Here is a 21,115-nt window from a genome sequence, read left to right on the forward strand (position 1 = left end):
GCCCAGCCCGCCGTTGTTCACTTTGCCACCGGGTCGCCCCCAAACGCGAATCCGGGGTCAGGAGAGAAGTAGGCCGCAAACTTCAATCGGTGCTCACTCCGGCACCCGAGGTCCGATTCGAAAACGGGAAACAGGTACCACCTCGGCTCAGGCTCACCGACACAGTTCCCTCGACCGATGCAGGATGAAGTCAGGATAAACGTAGGAGGTTGCGGAGGTCCTCGGGAGCCTCGCACCTACGCGGCCATCTTGGTTGCGCGCTAGGCTCCTCCTCCTACACTGGGATTTTTAATAGATTTTGTAGATCAGTGGTTCTCAAACGGGTTGTAACTATGAACCGAATGACAAGCTTTTGCGTTTTTTTTAACTTTTTTTTTTAGTATAACTTTAGCGTCGTGTAGTAACGCACAGACAGCACATGTATTGCACTTCTATTGAAATGGCCACAAAATATGCACAGACATGCAGTTTTACTGATAAAACTGTATCGCACACATTATGTGTGGAAATCCGGTTTCAGTGAATTTGTCATTTGTGCATTACCAAGTAAAGTATCTTGATTTGTTTTCATGCTCTTAAAATCTGTGCTCGTCACACTTCAAGATTGCAAAAAACAAGTTTTATGTTTACTTTCCAAACTGCTGAATGCATACAGGTCACTTAGGGCCAGATGTATCAAAGGGTTTTACCCATTCTGTGCCTATGGGAAAATGTGTTCATACATATGGCCCCTAGTTATTTACATTTTATTGTTACAAAAAAAATGACATCCTGCAACCTTTCCTTTTACACACCTAAACACCGGCAAGATTGTCACTTTACTTGCCTTTTTCTGACTGAAAATTGAGGAGTTTGTAAACCCCAATCTTAATGTTTCAAAAGCAGCAATTTGTCAGAAAATATAGCTTGACATTTGACCTCTGTCTTTAAGCGCCGCAAACGTGACAAGATAGATACACAATTTAAAGACCTATTCATTTCCTGCTAAGACATTCGCGGCCCACCAAAAATCGGCTTGTGGCCCAGCCTGAGAAAAACTGTTGTAGATGCTTTGCTTGTTTCAGTGTAGGTGAGGCAGAGATAGAGCCATGGTGCCCTTTTTTAAACTTACTTGATACCATACTTGGTTTACCAAGCAAGTTCAAGTGAGGCACTATTAAACATTGTGCATCTCAAGTGTTGTCTAGAAATACAGGAATTTCAAGCATGTTAATCTTCTCTCCTATCGCATGAATTGCCCCCTGTAGTCATGAAATGTATCTGTAAATGTTTTCACATCCGGGGCTAGTTTCACTTGGTGTTAATTTTGCTAAATAAAGTTCCTTCTCAGCAATGCACAGGGCCTATGCAAGCAAGCAGGGATGCTATGGTCCTAAACAAGGTTGTTGCTTTTATGAGCTTCACACTTTAGTTGTATACTCCCCTTTTTTGTATGCCTACTTTGTGGGCTGTTCCAGCCCACCCAGTCGCCTGGTATGTTAACACATTTTCGTTTTAAGGCTAGTAGTTGAATATCCTGACTGTGATAAAGCCCTAAATTATTTGTGGAGAGGTGGTGCAGCAGCCAGGGCACTGAAAGTGGAGGATGCAGCCTCAGGAGGTGAGATTCGAAAACATGAGAAATGAGCACAATGCTGCCATGCACACTTTCATCTAGAAATTCTCTCTCTATCTTGTCAGTAAATCATGAGGCCTGTGGTGAAATAATTTACAAGAGTCTAATATATATGTATTTAGGGGCCATCGTTTCCTGGCTGCGACCAATTCCATGCATAAGGACTAATCAAAACCCGTGCCAACAACTGTCCTCAAGTTGATGATGGAATCCAAGACTGCTACAGGGGAGCCTCTTGAAGCCAGCCTTTCTATACCAAGATTTAAAGGTGGCAGCGAGATGAAGGATCCTATGCAAACAAGAGTTGCCATATTTCCTCAAGCTAGTTATCTAGTGTGATAGCTAAGCAAATACATTAACCTGGACATATGGGGTGTATTTTAAGCTTCTACTGGAATGCTGACAAAACAGGAGGAATAATGGGCTAGGCTACCCTTCTATCCCTGCTGAGAGAGTTGTGAAACGAGTTTAGCAGCAAATTAAGGGACGATGCTCAGCCCAGATTTGTAGGGACAGGGACAAGGAAACCTAAACTAAGATAATTTCATGTATTCATCCACGTTGTGTCCTGATGAATATGGTAGTATGTTGTGTAGAACATAGGCCAACCTCTTAATCAACTGTCCTTACAGGACACCGGAGTCAAAAACTGCTAGAATTAAAGAGAATCCTGCATCTAATCCCAGATAGTCGGAACTATGATGAGATAGGATATTTTCATATGTTCATATTGTAAGACTCGGGCATGCAACTCTGCTTTTCGTGGCCCAGAGTCTGTGAAGGTAACTTGGACCTTAGATTTCTTCTAAATTGGTTCTATGCTCGTACTGAAAATCTGGTGTGAAGGAGGCTGAGTACTAGAGCTTGAACACTAAACTTCTCTTTTTGGAGATTTAGTGTTGCTGTGCAAGGGTTTTACTAGTTTGTTCCACTGCTGATGAACCTGTGAATGTTGATGTTCTTTATTTTAACTTTGTTTGGTGACCTGATTGCAGAATTACCTGCATCCTACCATCATTGTTTTTGATTTACAGCTTGAAAAGCATTATTGGAATTGGTGTTGGAGCAGGGGCCTACATCTTAACTCAGTTCGCAGTAAGTTTATTCATGTTACAACTTCCTTGTTTTGAGGGAGGTGAAAACATGACCTGTCACAATACATTTGTGGGGACATTTTGTCTAAAATAAGTACTGCCAAGAGTAAAGGTTTGGAAAACTGTATTACATTAATCGCAAACATTTACGCTGGTTCGATTTTCTGTTTTGATGATTACAAGCTATATTTTAATCCAATTGGGAAATGTTTCCAGTTTGGTCTGGTAGTTTGTACCCTATGCTGTGACTAGTAAATTTTCTGCTTGGCTTTGGAGAGTCTGAAACATTAAGAATAATGTACATGCATGAGTTTTAAATGAGCCCTTTTTAACGAGTAATATTCTTGTACTACTGCATCTCTCTCCATCAATTAGTCATGGTACTTGCAGACAATTTCCTGCTTGTAGTGACTATGCCAAGACCTCAAGCTGATCACTGAAAAATTACATGACCATTCGCTGCTTATTTTTAATGTTAGTCAGTATATTTTGTTGTCCTTAAGTCTTAGGCTCTATATAGCTTGGCCCTGACTGAAGTTGATAATTAGGTTGTAACATGAGGTGTAAGTTTATTAATACTCTGGTTGTACATGGTAATGTTCAGAAAATGTCAGAAGCAAGACGTGAAGTCTAAGGGACACCGTAGGTAAAGATCCAGTAACAAGTTATTTAGAATCTGCTGTCTCTTGTACTTCATTGTCATATTGCAAAATGTATTTCATACTACACACCAGGTACATTTGACACAGATCTCCCTTTGTACGCAGCTTTCGTTTTTTAACACTGTTCTGCCATTTTATTTGAATTGTTACATTGCACGAACCAGATAACGTCTCTTTACACAGCAAGTAGAGATAATATAAATGAGGATTGTAAAAAGTAGTATACAAAGATCAGGTGCATGTGTCAGATGTACAGTACATGGGGAACGTAGCTGTTCTCAGGCAGAAAAATCTAGATCGTGTATTAGGGAGTTTGGGGTGGATATGACCAAGAGAAGGGTCGAAATATGTACAGGGATCAATATCCTCTATCCATTTTCATGTCCATCAGGATACAAGCAGTAAATCCAGGAAGGAAGCAGCAAATGCTTCATACTCCTTCTTTTTGAGATTTCCTAGTTGGCGTTTGTATTATAGCTCAAAGTGCCTTTGGGAGAGCAGCATTTTGAGCGCCACCTGTCAGTAGCATAATAGGGTAACCACCTGTCTGTGTCTGACTGCTAACTAATGACACAATCACTGCTCAAAAGTTGACAGAGCTGCTTTATTACAGAACGTTCTTTTGGGTGGTTAAAAGAAACTTCCAAATTTAAAGTTGATTCAGTCTCGGGATCTGAGATTTCCTGGAGTCCGTGCAAGGATTGGTCTATCGCACTCTAGAAGAAATTAACAGACCTCCCACTGAAGAGATTTCAGATGAAGCCTTTTTTTCACTTAGCTTAGTTCGGCGCAGTTTTGTACAGTTTTTGGGCAGAACCAAGGAATGCCCATATGTTTGCTAATTACACAAAAATGCACTCTAATTTGGAAAACAGGACAGGTTAACATATCAACTTCATCTGGTACTCTGACTACAAGTTTGACTGAGTTTCCTCTGCATGAATGGAGACAAAACTGACTTACTGGTGCTGGACTAGATGGTACCAAATTGAACTCTATACTCTTTGATGTGCCTATTTTAGCAGTGCAACACTCGCCTTTGTTGTGTAAAACAGTGCAGTGGTCAATTACAATTCTGCTTCACAAAATGTCCTGCTCCCCCCAATATCCCTTTGTAATCTTCAAACCTTATCTCCAGTTTGATTCTCTTCAGTTGACTTTCAATTTAGTCTTGACACCCCATGTTTGTATCTCTTGACCCCAGGGTTTCTTATGACTAAACCGGACTTATTCAGAAGACTGGTACTTATTCAGAGCAGTAGTTTTCCCTACATTTGATGGAAGAATAAGCCTGTTTCAAGCCTTGTTTTCATCTAAACTGAATATCCTCTTGCATGATTATTCACTTTGGTGCTTATATTGGCACATTTATCTTGGGCCTTTAGTCTTTTTTAGCATTTTTCCTAAAAACGCACTCCCATCAATAGCGGTCTTGATCCTTGTTGGTTATCCAAATGACTGAGCGGCAGGAGAGAGTGTTACCACCTGCATCACTTAAGTATTAGCTGCACACAGATTTGTTTTTTGGCTGCTTTTTGTTAGAATAATTTGTCAGCACCACTTTGTGGCATGAAGTCCCCTTATTGTTAGACACCCTGGGCCTAGGGATATTTTAGCTCTAAAAGAGAACATCAATTTTGGGGATTATATTGATAGAACATATATTCCCTGCAGGCTTTGACATAGATTACATTGTTTGGGGGTGACCACTCAACTTTGGAATACTGGGGTATTGAGATATGATGCTTTTCTGAAGCCCTTTTTAGGTCTCACCTGACCCAGCGCATGCGCTGGTCTGGCTAGACTTTTTGAGAGGGCTCCAAAAAGTGCTACCATGGCCAGCCTAGAGCTACAGTGCATGTGCACGGGCGTGCGCGCGCCGCGCTTGATCGCGATTACTTTTATTTTCGTGGCAGCACGGCCGCTTTGATGTTTGATCGCGATCACTTTAGCGGCCGCTTGGCATAGCCAATAGGTCTAGCTTTTGGGACCTTATAAGTATTTAGTTATGCAACTGTTGCATCGCTAAACACTTATAAGGTCCCAAAGGCGAGACCTATTGGCTATGCCAATGCTTGTTGATCTCATCATTGACTACGTTGAGTTTTTCTTTGAGTCTAACTCCTCCACCAGAAACTGAATACAAAGGTATGGTCAGGAACACTAAATCTATAAACTGGCCCTACACCTTGAAAGAGAAACCTTAGCGATGCTGTGAAATCCTGTTTAAATCTACCTCCCCTTCGTACCTCTGGTTAATTTGGATGTCAAGCACATAAGCTTTCTCCTCTTAACCAACGCAACCCACGCCACCTGTGCCTTTGTGCTAAATAGTTACCCTGCCTTCCCGTTCTATTATCATTTCACGTGTTACTAAATGCCAGATCAAAAGACCTTCAGGACATTTACCCTTTGAATCATTCGTAGTAATAGATAGCATTAACAATAATAATGATTTTAGCATAGTGCTAAGAGTAGACCATCTCATTATGTGCCTTTACCAGAAACTACATTTCAGACCTAATCAGAATTTACCATTTATTGCCCTACAACTATTAAACCGCACAAATATTCGAACTAATTTCATTTCATTTTCCATCCAGCACCTGTTGGCCTATTGCACCGTGCTTACTTAAGTGCATACTTAATAAACTTCTATTTCAAATACTCAAGATTTCACTATTCATTCTACCATAGAACATAATTATCAATAGGTTTGCCAGGACCACTAAACCTATTGCCCAAGACATCACAAGTTCCATTTCTTGGGCTATGGAATTCTCCCAGACAGCACTTCAAACTTTTAAACAGTGCCTCTAGATCTTTTTCTGATGGGTACTTCTAATAGCAGATTCCTTACCTTTACAGTAGCCAGACTGGATCCAGCACAGCACTGAGCGCCCGTGGGTGGCATAGTGTAGCTATGCATGGACTTTGCTTCGCCTCAAAAGTGATGGTAGGAAACACCCAAGCAAGCTGACTTACTTTTCTTTCTCACCTAGCCACTGTTTATTCTGACTCACTCAAAACAGTACCTTTACCTAGGAGTTACCCTCTTGTGCTTCTACAGCTTGAACACTTAAGCAAAGCTAACCAGGTGTAGGTGATGATTGAGATGATGGGGGTGACTTACCCACACAATATGATAACACTTGCTTTTTGACCTATAAAAAGCCAATGGATTGGGCATTTCCCCAGACACAAGGTTGAGTTCTCTTCCCTAGCCCCTTAACGGAAAAGAAAGCCTCATTTGCTGTAGTTATCAGACAAGCAACTGAAGTCTTGGACATCCTTACCTCTCTATCTCGATGAAAGCCAATACCCTCACTGAAATTTTGTATCCTGGCTTGTTGCACGTCCTAGCTGCCATTCAATGACCCCTGACTGACACCGTCAAGGGTGCTTGGGCTTAGTTTTGTTCTTGCCCACCTCTGAGTAGACAGGTAGCACAATGCCAGACTTGCTTCATATGACCCTGCTTTCCTGACGCAGCACGCTACACCATACACCCTGATTGCACTGGCTTCTATTAGCAGGATTCATCCCATCTCGTACCCTACGACTCTCTCCCACTCACCCCTCACCCCCCCCCCCCCCCCCCACCACCCCAAAGAGTTGAAGAGAATTGAGGATTTGGGAAACTATGCAACAAGCTGGTCCCTTCTGTCATTCAACGCCAATAGCTTGTTGGTTAGGCATTTCCAGGTATTATGGGCCATGGTGGCAGAGATCTTACCAACAGTCCCAGAGAAATTCTGTACCAACCTGGCACAAACTATTCAGGATGGCCAGTTAAGGTATACGGTCATGACTAGACTCTACCGATTGCTTAGACAGAGCATTCTAGACTAGCGTGATGCACCATGAATAGTTGCGATTCACAGCTTTCTTGGGTGAGGTTAAAGTGTCACTCATGGATATCCCTTTTAATGGGCCTTCCCTGTTTAGCGAGCAGGGTAGAGTGCATCATAGTCGAGCTACAACACGCTCCTCTGTATTTTGATGCCAGCAAGGCAATATCCACAGCAGTTTTTCCCCTTTTTTGAGGCCTTTTCAGGGACTTTGCATACCAGCATCATCACGGTCCGTCACCCCGGCAACAAGCACCCCAGTCGTTTTGGGGTTGAGGATTCAGTAGACTATGTTGAGGCAGGGATATCGATCTTTCCTGTCCCATGCCCTTCTGATAGCCTATAAGCCACTTTATTTTCCCCCTAGCAGCACATGAGCACTGTGTGGGAGGCATAATCAGTAATTTTCTCCAGGGTCGGCAGACCATAACATCTGTCAAGTGGGTCCTGCAGATAGCTCAGTGGGGCCACGCCACGCCTTTCCGATCTGTCCCATATTCCACCCACATCAGTGTCTTTCAGAGGGCATTTGTCCATTTTGCTGCAGGAAGTAAAGGCTCCTTTTGAAAGGAGCCATAAAGAGTCCTGGCCTCTTAAACGGGGGATAGATGTTACTCAAAAATGTCCTCTAAATTTCCTCCTACAGAAGGACAAATTCAAGATGCTCAAACTGGACCAGGTTCTTTCTGCCCTGGATGGTAACTTTGGACCTTCAGGATGCCTATTTCCATTTTCTGTCCTGGAGGCTCACAGGCGCGATTTGCGGTTCAAAGTGGATCATGAGCATTTTCAGTGGCCGTGCTTCCCTTTGACCTCACCAGGGACCCTCCGGTGTTGACAAAAGTGATGGTAGTTGTCATAACACACTTTAAGAGTTTAAGCATACCACTTTCCCTAATTCGTTGACTGGCTGTTGAAGGTGGGCTCGACACAGTCAATTGTGGACTACCTTCAGATGTTGGCAAACCTCCTAACATCTTTAGGATTCACTTTTAATGTGTCGAAGTCTCTCCAGACTCTTTCACAAGGGCTCCCTTTTATGGGAGCCATCCTGGATACAGTGAATTAGCGGGCCTTATCTCCTCTGATTGGATGAGTCCCGGCTATTTGGGATGTGATCCTGATGTTTCATCCTCTGTACGGGGTCTCATTGAGGGTGTCCCTAAGGCTTCTTGGTCTCCTGCATTCTGCTTGTTGATCATGCCAGTTGGTATATGCAGGCTCTGCAGTGGAATCTGAAGTCTCTGTGGGCTGAGCACAAAGGAAACCTGCCATAGTCTATTCAGCCGCCACTGCAGATCTTTTGCAGCCACCACTACAAACGATCTGCAGTGGTGGCTGCTCTAATTGCAGTTGAACCTACGGCAGACCCCTCCTCTTCCTGCCCACCCAGAGCTGATGGTAGTGAGAGACACCTCCCTGCTCTGTTGCGGTTGTCACTAGGGAGAGATGGAGATCAGAGGACTCTGGTTTCCTGAGCAGACCCACCTTCACATCGATCTGCTGGAGTCACAGGCCTTTCACTTGGTGTTGAAAGCCTTCCCGCCCTTTATCAAGAGAAAGCTGGTTCAGGTCCTCTCGGACAATACTACCACCATGTGGTATTGCAATAAACTGGGCGGAGTGAAATCCTGGACTCTGTGCCAAGCGGCCCTGTCCCTCTGGACCTGATTGAATCATTAGGGAACCTCCCTGATCAGACATCACCTTGTTGAATCTTTAATACCAGGGCAGACTAACTGAGCTTGTGACTCCTAGCGGATCATGAATGGCATTTGCACCCAGAGGTGATGCAGTAGATCTTCCAGCAGTGACTTGATCACTTCACCGAGCATGTTCAGTGTCAACACTATCGCACATTATAGTTCCAAAAAAGCGCTCTTGGAGACTTATTCTGGTTAGAGTGGAGCCTGGGACTATTGTTTGCCTTCCTGCCACTGTCCCTTCTGCTCAGAGTTCTGAAGGGCCTCAGCAATCTACACCTACATGTGTGGAGACTGAATGCAGTCAACTGCCTTAGCTCAATCTCCCACCTGAAGTAGACGTCATCATGGCGGCCAAATGTTGTCCTATAGAACTTATCAGTGTCAGACACTAGGACAAGCTTGTAGCTTTGTGTGTCATGCATGACACTGTCCTGTCGCTAGTCAGCCTGGCCATGGTGTTGCTATTTGTTCTGTCTTTGGCCCAGCAAGGACTTGCATTAGGCACTGTTAAACGTTTCTTTTGGGCCCTTTTGACCTTTTTGCATTTACCCAACTACCTATCCCCGTTTATGATGTGTTTTCTCAAAGACCTGGTAGGCTGTAACTTCCCCCCTCCTGAGAAAGTAAAAAACTTTGTGGATTTGTAGAGCAAGCTTTAACCTACAAGGGTATTGTGGGGCTGAGCAGGTGTGTGTTTAAATCAGCCTAGGAACCCTAACTAGGTCCTTCTTATTCTTTTGTGTACTCTCTCGAAGACCTTAAACAGCTGTCCCCTGTGTTGGCGGACTGAAGATGGTTTACCCCATTGCAATAACAGCACGTTACATGAACGAACTTTAAGCTATGTCAGTCCATCTGCCTTAAGCACCCTCTTTCCAGTATGAGAACCAGCTCCGCTTTTCTCCCAAAGACTGTGACTACTTCATGTCTGACAAGCCATCACTCTTCCGATGTGGTTCACTCACCCCCCAAAAGAGGAGGAGAGACTCCATTGTTTGAACCTCAAAAGAGCTCTGTTTTTACATCTAACCACTGAGGGCCATTGCTTGGAGGATCAGCTCTTTGTGGGGTTCTCTGGGGTGAAGAAAAGCAAGGAACTGTAGAAGATCTTTTCTTAGAGGATTATTCTCTGCATCAAGATCTGCTACGCAATGGTGAATAAGCAGCCTCCAGAAGGGCTGAGGGCCTATTCCACGAAACCCAAATCTGCTACCACTGCATTCGCATGCAGGGGTACAGGTCTTGGCTATCAGTCAAGGGGCAATGTTGGCACATTTGTGAAGCACTACCACCTTGACTACCAGGTCTGACGAAGTGCATTTTTGCTGTTCAGTGCCGCAGGACGTTTTGTTTGAGTCATTTCACAGACCATCACCTGGGAAGGTACTGCATTGGTAACTGCTCTAAATGTGAGGAACCTGCTGTTAGAAATATTCATCAGAATTTATTTGCCTTCTGTGACGCTCTTTCTGGTTGATAACCTTAATTGCAGTTTCCTCGCTGCCCTCTCACCTCTCCGTTCTGTGTGGAGGTCTGTTTCCTTCTCAAAAAGTCCCAAATTAGATATCTGCACACAGGCACAGTTGATTACTTTGGGGCTCAAAGGGTGCAGACAATGTTTAGAAAGAAACTAACAGCAGCATTTGGGTGGTGCCTAAACATGGCTCCAATATTTACTTCTGTGGAGCAGCGGAGAGAATACGGAGCAGCACAACACTTCATAATGGCACACGGAGGCTATACTGCAAAATCTTTCGGGTCCAGTCTGGCACCTAGGTATATTTTAAAAGTGAGGTATCTAAGGTTAGATAGGGTATCCACTGGAAATAGTTACTGAAGGTAAGCAACGTGTTCTTCTAGTTGTTTCAGAGGCACTGAAGAATGACGCCTGCCCAATCCAATCCTTCTGTGTTTGTTTGAAGTCATTGGTACAGGCGATGTGACCAGATTCAATTTTTAATGGGGTATTAGTTGCAAATATACATGATAGCACCTCATTAAAAAGCATTGCAGTTAATAGAAGGTTTTAAGACTTTAGTTACATTATAAATCATTTGTTGATGGTACCATACTCATTTTAGGAATTGTAGTATGTTCTAAGGTGATTTTACCATGTGAAAAAGCCTTCTGCTGGCTCGAGGATTGTTGCCTGGCCACGGGACTCTGGGGCTTGCCTCTGCTATTTGGATACCATCACCGCATAGGATGGCCTGTTGCCTGCTCACAGCTGCCGTAGGGGAGAGTTTGCCATCTGCTATCATCGCATCCAGGACTGCGAGGACCAGGGAGCTGTGCGCGCTGCACATTGGCTGCACCTGGCCCTCTTCCTGACTCCTCCCCTATCTCTGCCCCCTACCTAGTCTTTATTACCACACCACTGCCCTCACGCGATAGCGGGACGCGTGCGGGACGATAGCCGGGGCGAAGACCGGGCAAAGAGCGGGCCGTTTGAGGCCGTTTGAGACAGTAAGAGACAGGACTGGACATCCCTCTGGGTGAGTGCTCTGCGTTAAAGGTTATACCTAATAGCCATTGGTGTTTAGAGCAGGCACGCCGCAACCAGCCCGAGAATTGACTGGACCCCTTTTCACTGCCTCATTCCAGACAAAGGACTTGTCAGGGGATAGGTCTGAGTTGTGTTTATTATATCATTTTTGTCACGAACAGCTGGCCATGGCTGCAAGGGAAACCAGGAGCACCGCTGCAAGGTCTGGAGCTCAAACACTTTCCACTTTGGGGACTATGGACAACTTCATTATAAGGGCCAATTCTGTACTGGATAAAGAAATTACCACACTTGAGAGGAGACTTTCACAGGGCCTAGCTGCATCGAAACGCTCCTCCTTGGGGACCATTGCTAGGGCTATATCACCTATTCAGCAGGGTCCTTCGGAGAATTCCAGGGATCTGAGCTTAACACCTCCACTAATAGGGCTAGTTGGTGATGCACAACCCCTAACTAACTTTGTTATCTCCGATACTCAAGGTGATTCCCAAAGCCCCCTCCTTGTCCCCTCTACCCAACCTCCAAGGCCCTGTACTTAGGTATAAGACCCCAGAGCTAGGTCAACGCGAAGGTGCAATTAAGAAAAGGAAACAATGCACAGGGGGTTTGAGGGGGGAAAAACCCCAAAAATCCAAAATCCCAAAGCATGATAAACTCCAATTCTCACGGAATATGAGCAAGGGTCAAGGGAGGAACCCCCAGGTATATAACACCAACCCGAGGGCAGAAGCTACCCCCCTACTGTCAAGCAGTCCTTCCGCAATTCCCAACGCTGACGGGGAAGTGCAATTGGGGGATAGAGACCTGAGCTCCGTCACAGAATGCTTGACGGACCTCTTTCAAGCCAGATTAACACGGCTAGAGGTTAGACTAAGTGGTATTGAGGAAGGTATAAATGCTATTCAGCAAACCCTTACGGAATCTACCCATGGGCTAGGGAAAGAAGAGGGGAGGCTGACTAGATTAGAGGATTTAATGAAAGATCTGGTAAAGGGTGTAGGGACACTGAAGGTACCGCAAAACAGCAGTGGTACCTGCTTGAAGTGTGTAGCGAGGGGAGATCTAGCTCCCGCAACATCATCTACCCACCCAACGAATCCATTCAGTTCAGCCACTACCCTACCTACTACATCTGGTTCCAACAATTTAGTCCCAAGCAACTACATACCACGGGGTATTCCAAACCCTTCCCCACCACTCAACCCCCCCCCCCCCCCCCCATCTATACCTCCTAGGGGGGACACTATCAGCAAAATCCCTGTGACAGCAACACCTGTTATTCAGTTGCAGGGACCTAATCCCCCGGTAAATCTGCTAAAGGGACCCAATCCATATCCTAGGGAGCAAACCATGCAACCTCTAATGAAGATCCCCGATTCTAACTTCGCCAGGAGACCACCCCATCTACCTCCAGGTGCCGCTCCCTATGTGGTAGTCCTCACTGGTGTCCCTGAGCTTGCTGAGGGCTCCAATGAGACTCCCACTTCTATTAAAAATAAGACCATAGATTGGCTCAATAAATTCAGGCCCCTACCCCCGGGTATGCACAATGAGGTTATCCTGGCAAGGCGGGTTCCGTGGGTAGGCGAGTCAGTTAAAAGGGGCACAGGGGACTGCGTCCTGGTTAATTTCAGAGACCCAAGAACAGTTGCTTACATCTGTAATTGGGTCGGGGGCTCCCCACATACCACCATACAGACACTTCCCTTATCGGCCTTCTATCCCAACAGATTAGAGCGGTCTGCGGAGGGAGGCGATGAGGGTTGGACATGGGTGGGCCCGAGAAAGTTGCACCAAGGGAGAAGAGTCCTTCCCCAAGGGGATCCCTGGTGTATAAATAGATGGAACCAACCAACCCTGGGTCTGAATGGGGTCCCATTTACTCACTTCAACAGATTTGACTGCCTTGATGCTGTGGATTGACGGTATAATTCCAAAGGGGAGCATACTGTCTGTCCAACCTCTGGGGGTGGGAGGAAAACAGGGGTGGGAGGGTGCTTACCAAGGAAGGTCTCTTTGCCACGGGCTATCCCAGCCAGCGAACACTCTACCACTGGGGATTCGGCCCCCCCCCGGGTCAGATCAAACTATTCCCCTTAAGATTGCCACTAATACAGATAAGGATTCGAGGTTTCTAGAAATCCTATCCTGGAACATAGCGGGGTTACCCAACAAACTAGATTGTTGTGAATGGGAAGACTTCATCAAAAATTATGATATATGTATGTTCCAGGAGACATGGGCCAGAGAGAACCATTGCTATGCTGGGTTCGCAACTTTTAATGTTCTAGCCACATGGGGTGGGAAGGGACGTCAGTCTGGTGGCCTGTCAATATGGGTTGGTTCTCATCTCGGCTGCAAGGCAGAGATTGTAGAAACAAACTCTTTGGATATTCTGTGCGTGGCCTTGTGTTGGCCCACTGGGATGGGTCTAACATTGGTAAATGTATATTCAAGACCGGTTGGAGTAGCGGGCACTTCAGGGACAATGGAGGACCTGGCTACTTTTCTTGACTCTGTCTCTAGCTCAGCAACACTCCTTGTCGGAGGCGATTTTAACATTCAGTATGAACCACTCCCGGCATATCTAGACTGGGTCAGTAGTGAGGAGGACGATCTCTGGGACATTCCAATTATTGCGGGCCCCCCGGTCAGGGCATGTTCACCACTTGTATCCCAACTAACAACTAGAACCCTTGCAAACTCACTTAGAGCTTGCAACGGCAGGTTCAAAGGTGACATACCACCGCGACCAACTTTTAACAGACTAGGCCACGAGTCCCGGATAGACTACATACTAACTAGATTACAGGACTGGAAACTAGTTAAAGAATTTAAAATAGTCCCTAGGCCGGATAGCGACCACAATGGCCTGTCCCTCTCCTTAGCAGCCGACGGATTCCTTTATCCTGCTGTGGTAGAAAACAAAGCAGTGGCGACAAGTTTAACTATATCCAGTAACAGGCGAAGAATAAGGTGGGAAAAACTTTTGGAAAAACCAAATCGCATCCAGGCGATTTATAAGTTAGTGGCCCCAGCCCTCGAGAAGGTGGGTAGGCTCCTCCCACAATTGTCTTCGCCCGATGGTTGCCGCTCCTTGGGGGATATTCATCTGTCCCTGTGTAATAATCTTGCTGAGGTATTGAACCCAGTGGTTCGGGAGAGGAAAGTGAGAAGGGAAAAAGCATCTTGGTTCAATGCTAGCTGCAGGAAAGCCAAGGCAGACCTCCTACAGGCACTTAAAAATAGGGAGGCCCATCCGGCTATTACGGAAAGGCGGGCCGCTTACAAGCTCCTCCTCGAAAATGCCAAAATAGACTGGGACTGGGAGAACTGGTCAGAAATGGCAACAGCTCTCAAAGTCAGAGACTCCAGGAAGTTCTGGCAAATAGTGAAATATGGCTCTGTTGAGCCTGCTCTGGCTATAGAGGCAAATATTGCGCCCGCAGTGTGGGAGGAACACTTTTCTTCCCTCTATAGTGTAGCAGGCCTGGATCACCTGGGAACCGAGGTTGGAGAGATAGCGTCCCTAACCAGTAGAAATTCTCCCATGTTGGAAGATTTTACCTTAAAGGATCTGGAAATGGCGATTGCTCGCCTTTCCTTGGGAAAAGCGCCAGGACTTGATAAGCTCCCAGGAGACCTCTTAAAACACGAGGTTAGAATCTGGGCCCCCTACTTCCTCGTACTCTTCAATGCCATCGTCCACGGTATGCCGGTTCCCTCTACTTGGCTGGGGGCAGAGATTGTCCCCATATTTAAAAGGGGTTCACCTCTGCTTCCGGCCAATTACAGACCGATCAGCCTGATAGACGTCCCTCAGAAGCTTTTCGCGAGGCTTCTGCTGGATCGCCTTTCGGACTGGATCGAAGATAGGGAAATCTTGAGCCCTCTTCAGGCTGGGTTTCGACAAAAGGTTTCTACCGTGGACCAGGTCTTCAGGCTTTCCCTCATATATTGGAAAACAATACAGTTGGAGGGTGGCAGCCTCTATACTGTGTTTGTGGACCTGAGGGCGGCCTTTGACCTGGTTCCACGAGGTAAGCTGTGGGAAGTGTTGGCCAGAATGGGGGTACCGAGCGCCTTATTGTCGATGATTATCCGACTTCATACCAACACCTACGCTCAAGTGAGGTGTGGTAAGCAGGGCGCCCTATCCAACAAGTTTCCCGTTGGCAGAGGGGTAAGACAGGGGTGCGTACTCGCACCGACCCTGTTCTGCCTCTTTGTCAACGGGGTCATCGACCACCTTAATGGGGTCCCTAATTCTGACGTCCCAAAGCTGGCAGGGAGGAGGGTTCCGGCAATTATGTTTGCGGATGACACCCTCCTCCTCTCCAAGTCACCGATGGGAATCCAGCGTGTTCTGGACGGCTTTGTGGACTTCTGCAGAGAGCACGGACTGGAGATTAACACCACGAAGACCAAATTTATGGCCTTCAACCCCCCGCTTAGATTCCACTGCATCCCTCGCATTGGAAATAATACGCTAGAAAGGGTTAACACCTTCGAATACCTTGGTGTAACCCTTAATGAGAAAATGGGGTGGGGTCCGCATCAGGAGAAAGCTAAGCTAAAACTAGTTCAACACGTGGGCGGGATACTGAGGTTGCTGGGGAAGAATAGGTCGACTCTTAAACCTATAGGCCCTCCGCTCCACATTTATAGGGCCCAAGCCAGAGGAGCCATTACTTATGGCAGTGAACTATGGGGCCATAAAGTCTCGTCTTGTCTGGCCAAGGAGGAGAACAGGTTTCTTAGGTGCTTAGTAGCTCTCCCCCCAAGCACACCTTTAGTGCCATTAAGACTTGACCTAGGTATTAGACCCCTGGAAGAAGATCTGGCGCTCCGTCCTCTGATCTACTGGCGCAGATTGTGGACGGTGCCCGAATTGATCCACTACAGGCAGGGCTTGCAGGAAGTCCTCAGCCTTCCGAACTCGGGGAATATTAGCTGGCTCAGATTTGTGAGGAGTAGTCTGATGGGCTTAGGCCTTGATACCATATGGAATGATCCTCTCGAGGCTTGCCCTAGGCTCTCAAAAAAGGCCCTCACTAAAATCTACTATGATTCTAAGGCTCCCGCATTGCTCCCTTCCAAAACTCTTGGGACCCTTACGGAGCAATTTATTTGTATAAAAAATGTTTATACCCTGGAACCAGCCTTGGATAATATATATCCAGTACAAATAAGGAAGCTGCTCTTGCAATGGAGGCATGGGTCCCTGCCAATCCGTGCATTTACTAGCCATTGGATTGAGTCCGCCCCCAGCACTTGCCCGGCCTGCAGAATAAGTGATGAAACTGAATTGCATATCATATTTTTCTGTCCGGTCTAAAGCGAGGTGCGGAGAAAATGGATTGTCCCCATTTGTAGGAATTTGGGTTTTACTAGGTGCAAAGAAGCCTTCAGAATTCTGAAGAGTGAAATGGCTCCCCACATTGTGTTTGCTGTGGCCAAATTTCTGGGGGCTTTCTGGCAAACAAGGAGACGGTACTTGAAAACGTTTACTTGATTCTATTTGTACTGGCTCAAATTGTATATGTTTGTTGTAATGAGTGGCCATATAGATGTCCTGGTTCTAAATGTTTTTAAATATCTTAAATTATCTTTTAATCAATTTTATGCACGTTTTTCTTTTTAAATATTTTAATAGCACTATAATTGTATAATTTTATGTATCTTTTATGGAGATCTTCTCCGAAATAAAGTTATATTGACTTGAGTTGCAAAAAATGAAAGTCAAGTATTGTATATTCAAATGCATGTGTTCCTTTTTCGTGCCTGACTTGGACGAAGTTGCATGCCCATACTAGGAGTTCTGTAGATCTAACTTTAGTTCACAGCCCATTGAATTGTCACATTGGAATTGAGAATCAGACCATGGTCTCTGCTCTATTATGAATTGAGTTTGGATCTCTTGTGTTAAGATAGCTCTATTGAATGGCTAATCACTTTAGTAATCTCTCAGTACTGTTTCCTGGTGGAAGAACTCTATGCTACATACAGTTCCAAGCAGTTACTTTTAGAAGGCAGGCAAAACAAAGGTTTGTTAAAAAAAGATTAGGATTAACCCCTTTAATGTTTAGTGTCTGATTCCTAGATCTTCCTCTCTGCAACTATATTGTAGAGGGCACTGAGGGTACAATGTGGCACTTAGAGGCACGCAGATCTTGCTTCAATAGTTTTCCCTCATTTTCCTCCCTTCTATGGGTTAATGCAGTAGTGCTTTCATGTCTGCCCCTCTGCGGTTCCTCAGCTGTTTGATTTTTTTTTTTGTCAAACCATTTTTTATTGCAGGACCAAGTACAACGTACAGTAATCAGGATGCATGTGAGTAATGCAGGTTTCCCGTCCTCCCCTTAACTGTTAATCCGTGCAGCATACACAGCCGTACTGCCCACATCCCGGAGGCCGGGCGGCGTCACATAGACATATGGCACATTGATACAACACTGTCAGGAACCAACTTCCGGTGGGGAGACCCGCTGCCCGCTTTGGATCACTGTCCCCCTGCTCCCCCAGATACGCACAGAACTTACAATCTACTTCCAGAAAACCTTAAACTGGTAAACTCCCCCTCAGCCGTTCCTCAGCTGTTTGATGTTCGTGAACCCTGGCTGTGTGAGACACAGGAAAGGCATGTTCGGAAAGGAGAGGTGCTCAGTTTTCGAGCAGTGCCTCACAAATTCCTCTTCAGATATCATGACAACCACAACCCCCTTGCTGAAATCTACTCACTTGGCCACTAAGGAGCATAAATACCTTGACCAGTTGCCCACCTTAGGGGCAGAATCAACTCACTGGCACAGGGTTCAACTCATATAGATTCTAGTATATGCCCTAAGGCTGGGCACCCCCTTACAAGGAGCTTATCCAGTGGTTTGCCCGATCAGCACCCGTATGGTAGGAAAAAGCCACCTCCAGGGAATTGTAAATGGGGCGAGCACTCACCCTGTCCACAGGGCAGATTCCCCAATGCCTGCAGTGTGCCCGAAGCTCTTTCCATTACTCGCAGAGGCAATGCGAAGAGAGACTACCTCTAGGAGAGAAACTCCACGGGGCTTCAGGGAATTGTAAATGTTGAAATATTATCCTCTCGCCATAACAATTTCCTGTTTTAATGACCCTGAATGAAGTCACAAATTCTTTTGTCTGGTGAGCATTTCTTTACCCTCCAGGAAGAGGATTTACAATTTAACAATAAAGGAGGGGCTCTCAATCTGAGTCTCCAGTAGGACAAGGACTAAATAGGTTCCAGCTAATAATTCCTCTTTTTTTCAGGGACATGGCCTCGCCATCGACCAAAATGGCCACATAGCACTGAAGCTCCGGAGCCTGCTGCCCGTATCCTGGAGGTAGCCAGTCAAATCTTCATAAAACCTTGCTAAGAGTGAGCATCCTGTGCTGATGCTGGCCGTGCAGTTGACTAGGGCACTCCGGCGACGTTTCTTGGCCACCAAGCCGCTACCGGCCACTACTGGAGGAGACGGCTCAGCCCGCCTCGGAGGCCCTCCGGCGAAAGGGTCTGTGGGCGAGCCTGAGGCCGGGGCTGTGATGCCTTGCTGGGCCTGCCCTCCCCTCCTTCCATACCATGCTATCACCACTGCGGGCATCTGCATACCAGGTGGCTGGGAGGAGAGTGGAGACGTCTTGTCACAAGCCAGGCCTAGGTGAGGGCCGTCCGAGGTGAGAGGCCTGAGGCTGTAATTCACCGGATGGCGGAGGGGGGTGTGAGTGACCGTGGAGGCAGAGCCTGCTTGGCGGCCTCCTTCCCCCTCGTACCGGCCCATCCTCCTGAGTGCAGACCCTGCTATCTCCCCCTGGATCTTCCCCTCTGCCCACCTGACACTGGTGGGAGCGGGGCTCGCCCGAGAACCAGACTGGACGCCACTCGACTTGGATCCTTTGCAACTGGGGAAGCCAGACCCGCATCTGGGGCCTGTGCTGCATAGCGCCACTGGATCAGTCTGCCCCATCCCTATACCCTCCGACTGGCATGGCGAGCCGACGATTTTATGAGGAATCCACTGTAGCGCTCCAACACGCCTGGATGAGACTCTACTGCCATCCCATCAAATAGCAGGAGGTGCTGGGGGCTGCGGCGACTGAAGCTGGCGCTGTGGTTGCCTTCCCTCTGCCTGTGGGGTGTCTCCTGCGGTGGGGGACTTGCCTGCCACCTCTGAACTGTTTGTCCCCCTTCTGGCTGGGCATCGTGTGTGGGGCCTGGTCTGGCACAGCTTAAATTTCAGCTGCCAATTGCGGGGGTAGGTGTTGATCCAGCCTGCCTCAGAGGCCCTGTGTCGACTCGGGCCGCAGGTGAGCCTGAGGCAGGGGCAGCGGAACCCTGCTGGGCCCCCTAGCTCCCTACTGCCTCCACCACTGGCCATCGTTGGCTGCTGAGCGGCGGAGAGGGGGGGGAGGAATATGCTTTGAGTGCTTTTGCACTCTCGCGCGTGGCCTGCACTGACCCGCCTCGATCATTTGGGTCCTGCGGCGACTGGGATTGCGCCTGGGCCAGGGACATGAACTACATTGCTTTGATCCCCTTTACTGGTGCAGATCGACCACTGTGGCCGACCAAGACAGATCGACCACTGTGGCCGACCAAGATCTGGGCTGGGCCCTGGGTACTCGAGAACATCACTCCACCCGGAGTCAGCTTTGCTGCAGCGCTTTTGGTGCCTACGGGCCTCCCCCCGCTGCGGTTGCCCGGCAGAAGATTAGCGGCCCTGAACCATGGGGAAGTGCAGGACCGGACCACTCTACCTCAGACACCATTGCGGGCGATTGGTTGTCACTGGCATCCTTTTATCTCTCTCCTATACATGGACAAAATCCTGCTCCCAGGTGCCTGGGTGTCACTCACTGACGGCTCCCCTGAGCCAGCATGGGCCGCGGGGAACCTAAGCAGAGAAGGCTAACGTTTGACAGACCTTGCGCACCAGACCGATCGAGACAGAGCCTTGATACAGATGGCGAAATGGGATTTGATGCGCCTCCACCTCCACTTTAGGGAGCGGCAGCCATCATGGCAGACCTGAGATCGTGATTCTGAGCCTTTGACGCTAGATTTGATACTCTTGCCACACGGCTGGACAGAATGGGGGAGTGGCTGTATGGACATGGCACAAACTTGGACGCAGCCGAGGAATGTATATCCTCACATGAAGATCAGACCAGGGACATTGCACGTCGATTAGATATGACAGGGAGACTACCTAGAGGTAGCAATTGAAAACTAGGATTTAGAGGCCAGATCCTGGAGAAACCATGTACAGATTCCGTGGCTAGCCGAATCGACCAATCTGGGGCGCCCGGATTTATTTGTGGAGACCCACTACTGACTTGATTGGGACTCCACACTTTCAAAGCATGCCTTGTTGAGAGGGAACACGGATCCCTACCCCCCCATTCCCCATAGCCCCTCCGACACATAGCTCAGCTCTTGAATTCTAGGGATCGTGACACTGCCCTCTGATTAGCCCGAGAGAACTCCTCGTTGCATTACCAGGGCTCTACACTGTCCATCGACCCAGATCACACTGCCGCAGTCTAAGAAGCGCAGCACAAATTTACCGAAGTAAAGGTACAGCTCCGTAAACTAGGCCTTAAATACACTGCTATACCTGGCAAGACTGCGTGTGAGCGTAGGCGATAAATCCCGCATTTTGACTTCCC

The 21,115-nt window shown here is 47.1% G+C and overlaps 1 protein-coding gene across 3 annotated transcripts in view; it reads left to right on the plus strand.

Annotated features, from left to right (window-relative positions):
- Window positions 1–21,115, plus strand: part of NDRG3 (NDRG family member 3) — a 589,772-nt gene that overhangs the window by 201,860 nt on the left and 366,797 nt on the right. For all 3 annotated transcript variants that reach the window (XM_085619018.1, XM_085619019.1, XM_085619020.1), the window contains exon 7: window positions 2,650–2,710. In XM_085619018.1, coding sequence (XP_085475144.1) covers window positions 2,650–2,710 — 61 coding nt within the window. The remainder of the gene's footprint in view (window positions 1–2,649; window positions 2,711–21,115) is intronic.

Source organism: Triturus cristatus, chromosome 7, assembly GCF_964204655.1.
Source record: "Triturus cristatus chromosome 7, aTriCri1.1, whole genome shotgun sequence".
Lineage (NCBI taxonomy): Eukaryota > Metazoa > Chordata > Amphibia > Caudata > Salamandridae > Triturus > Triturus cristatus.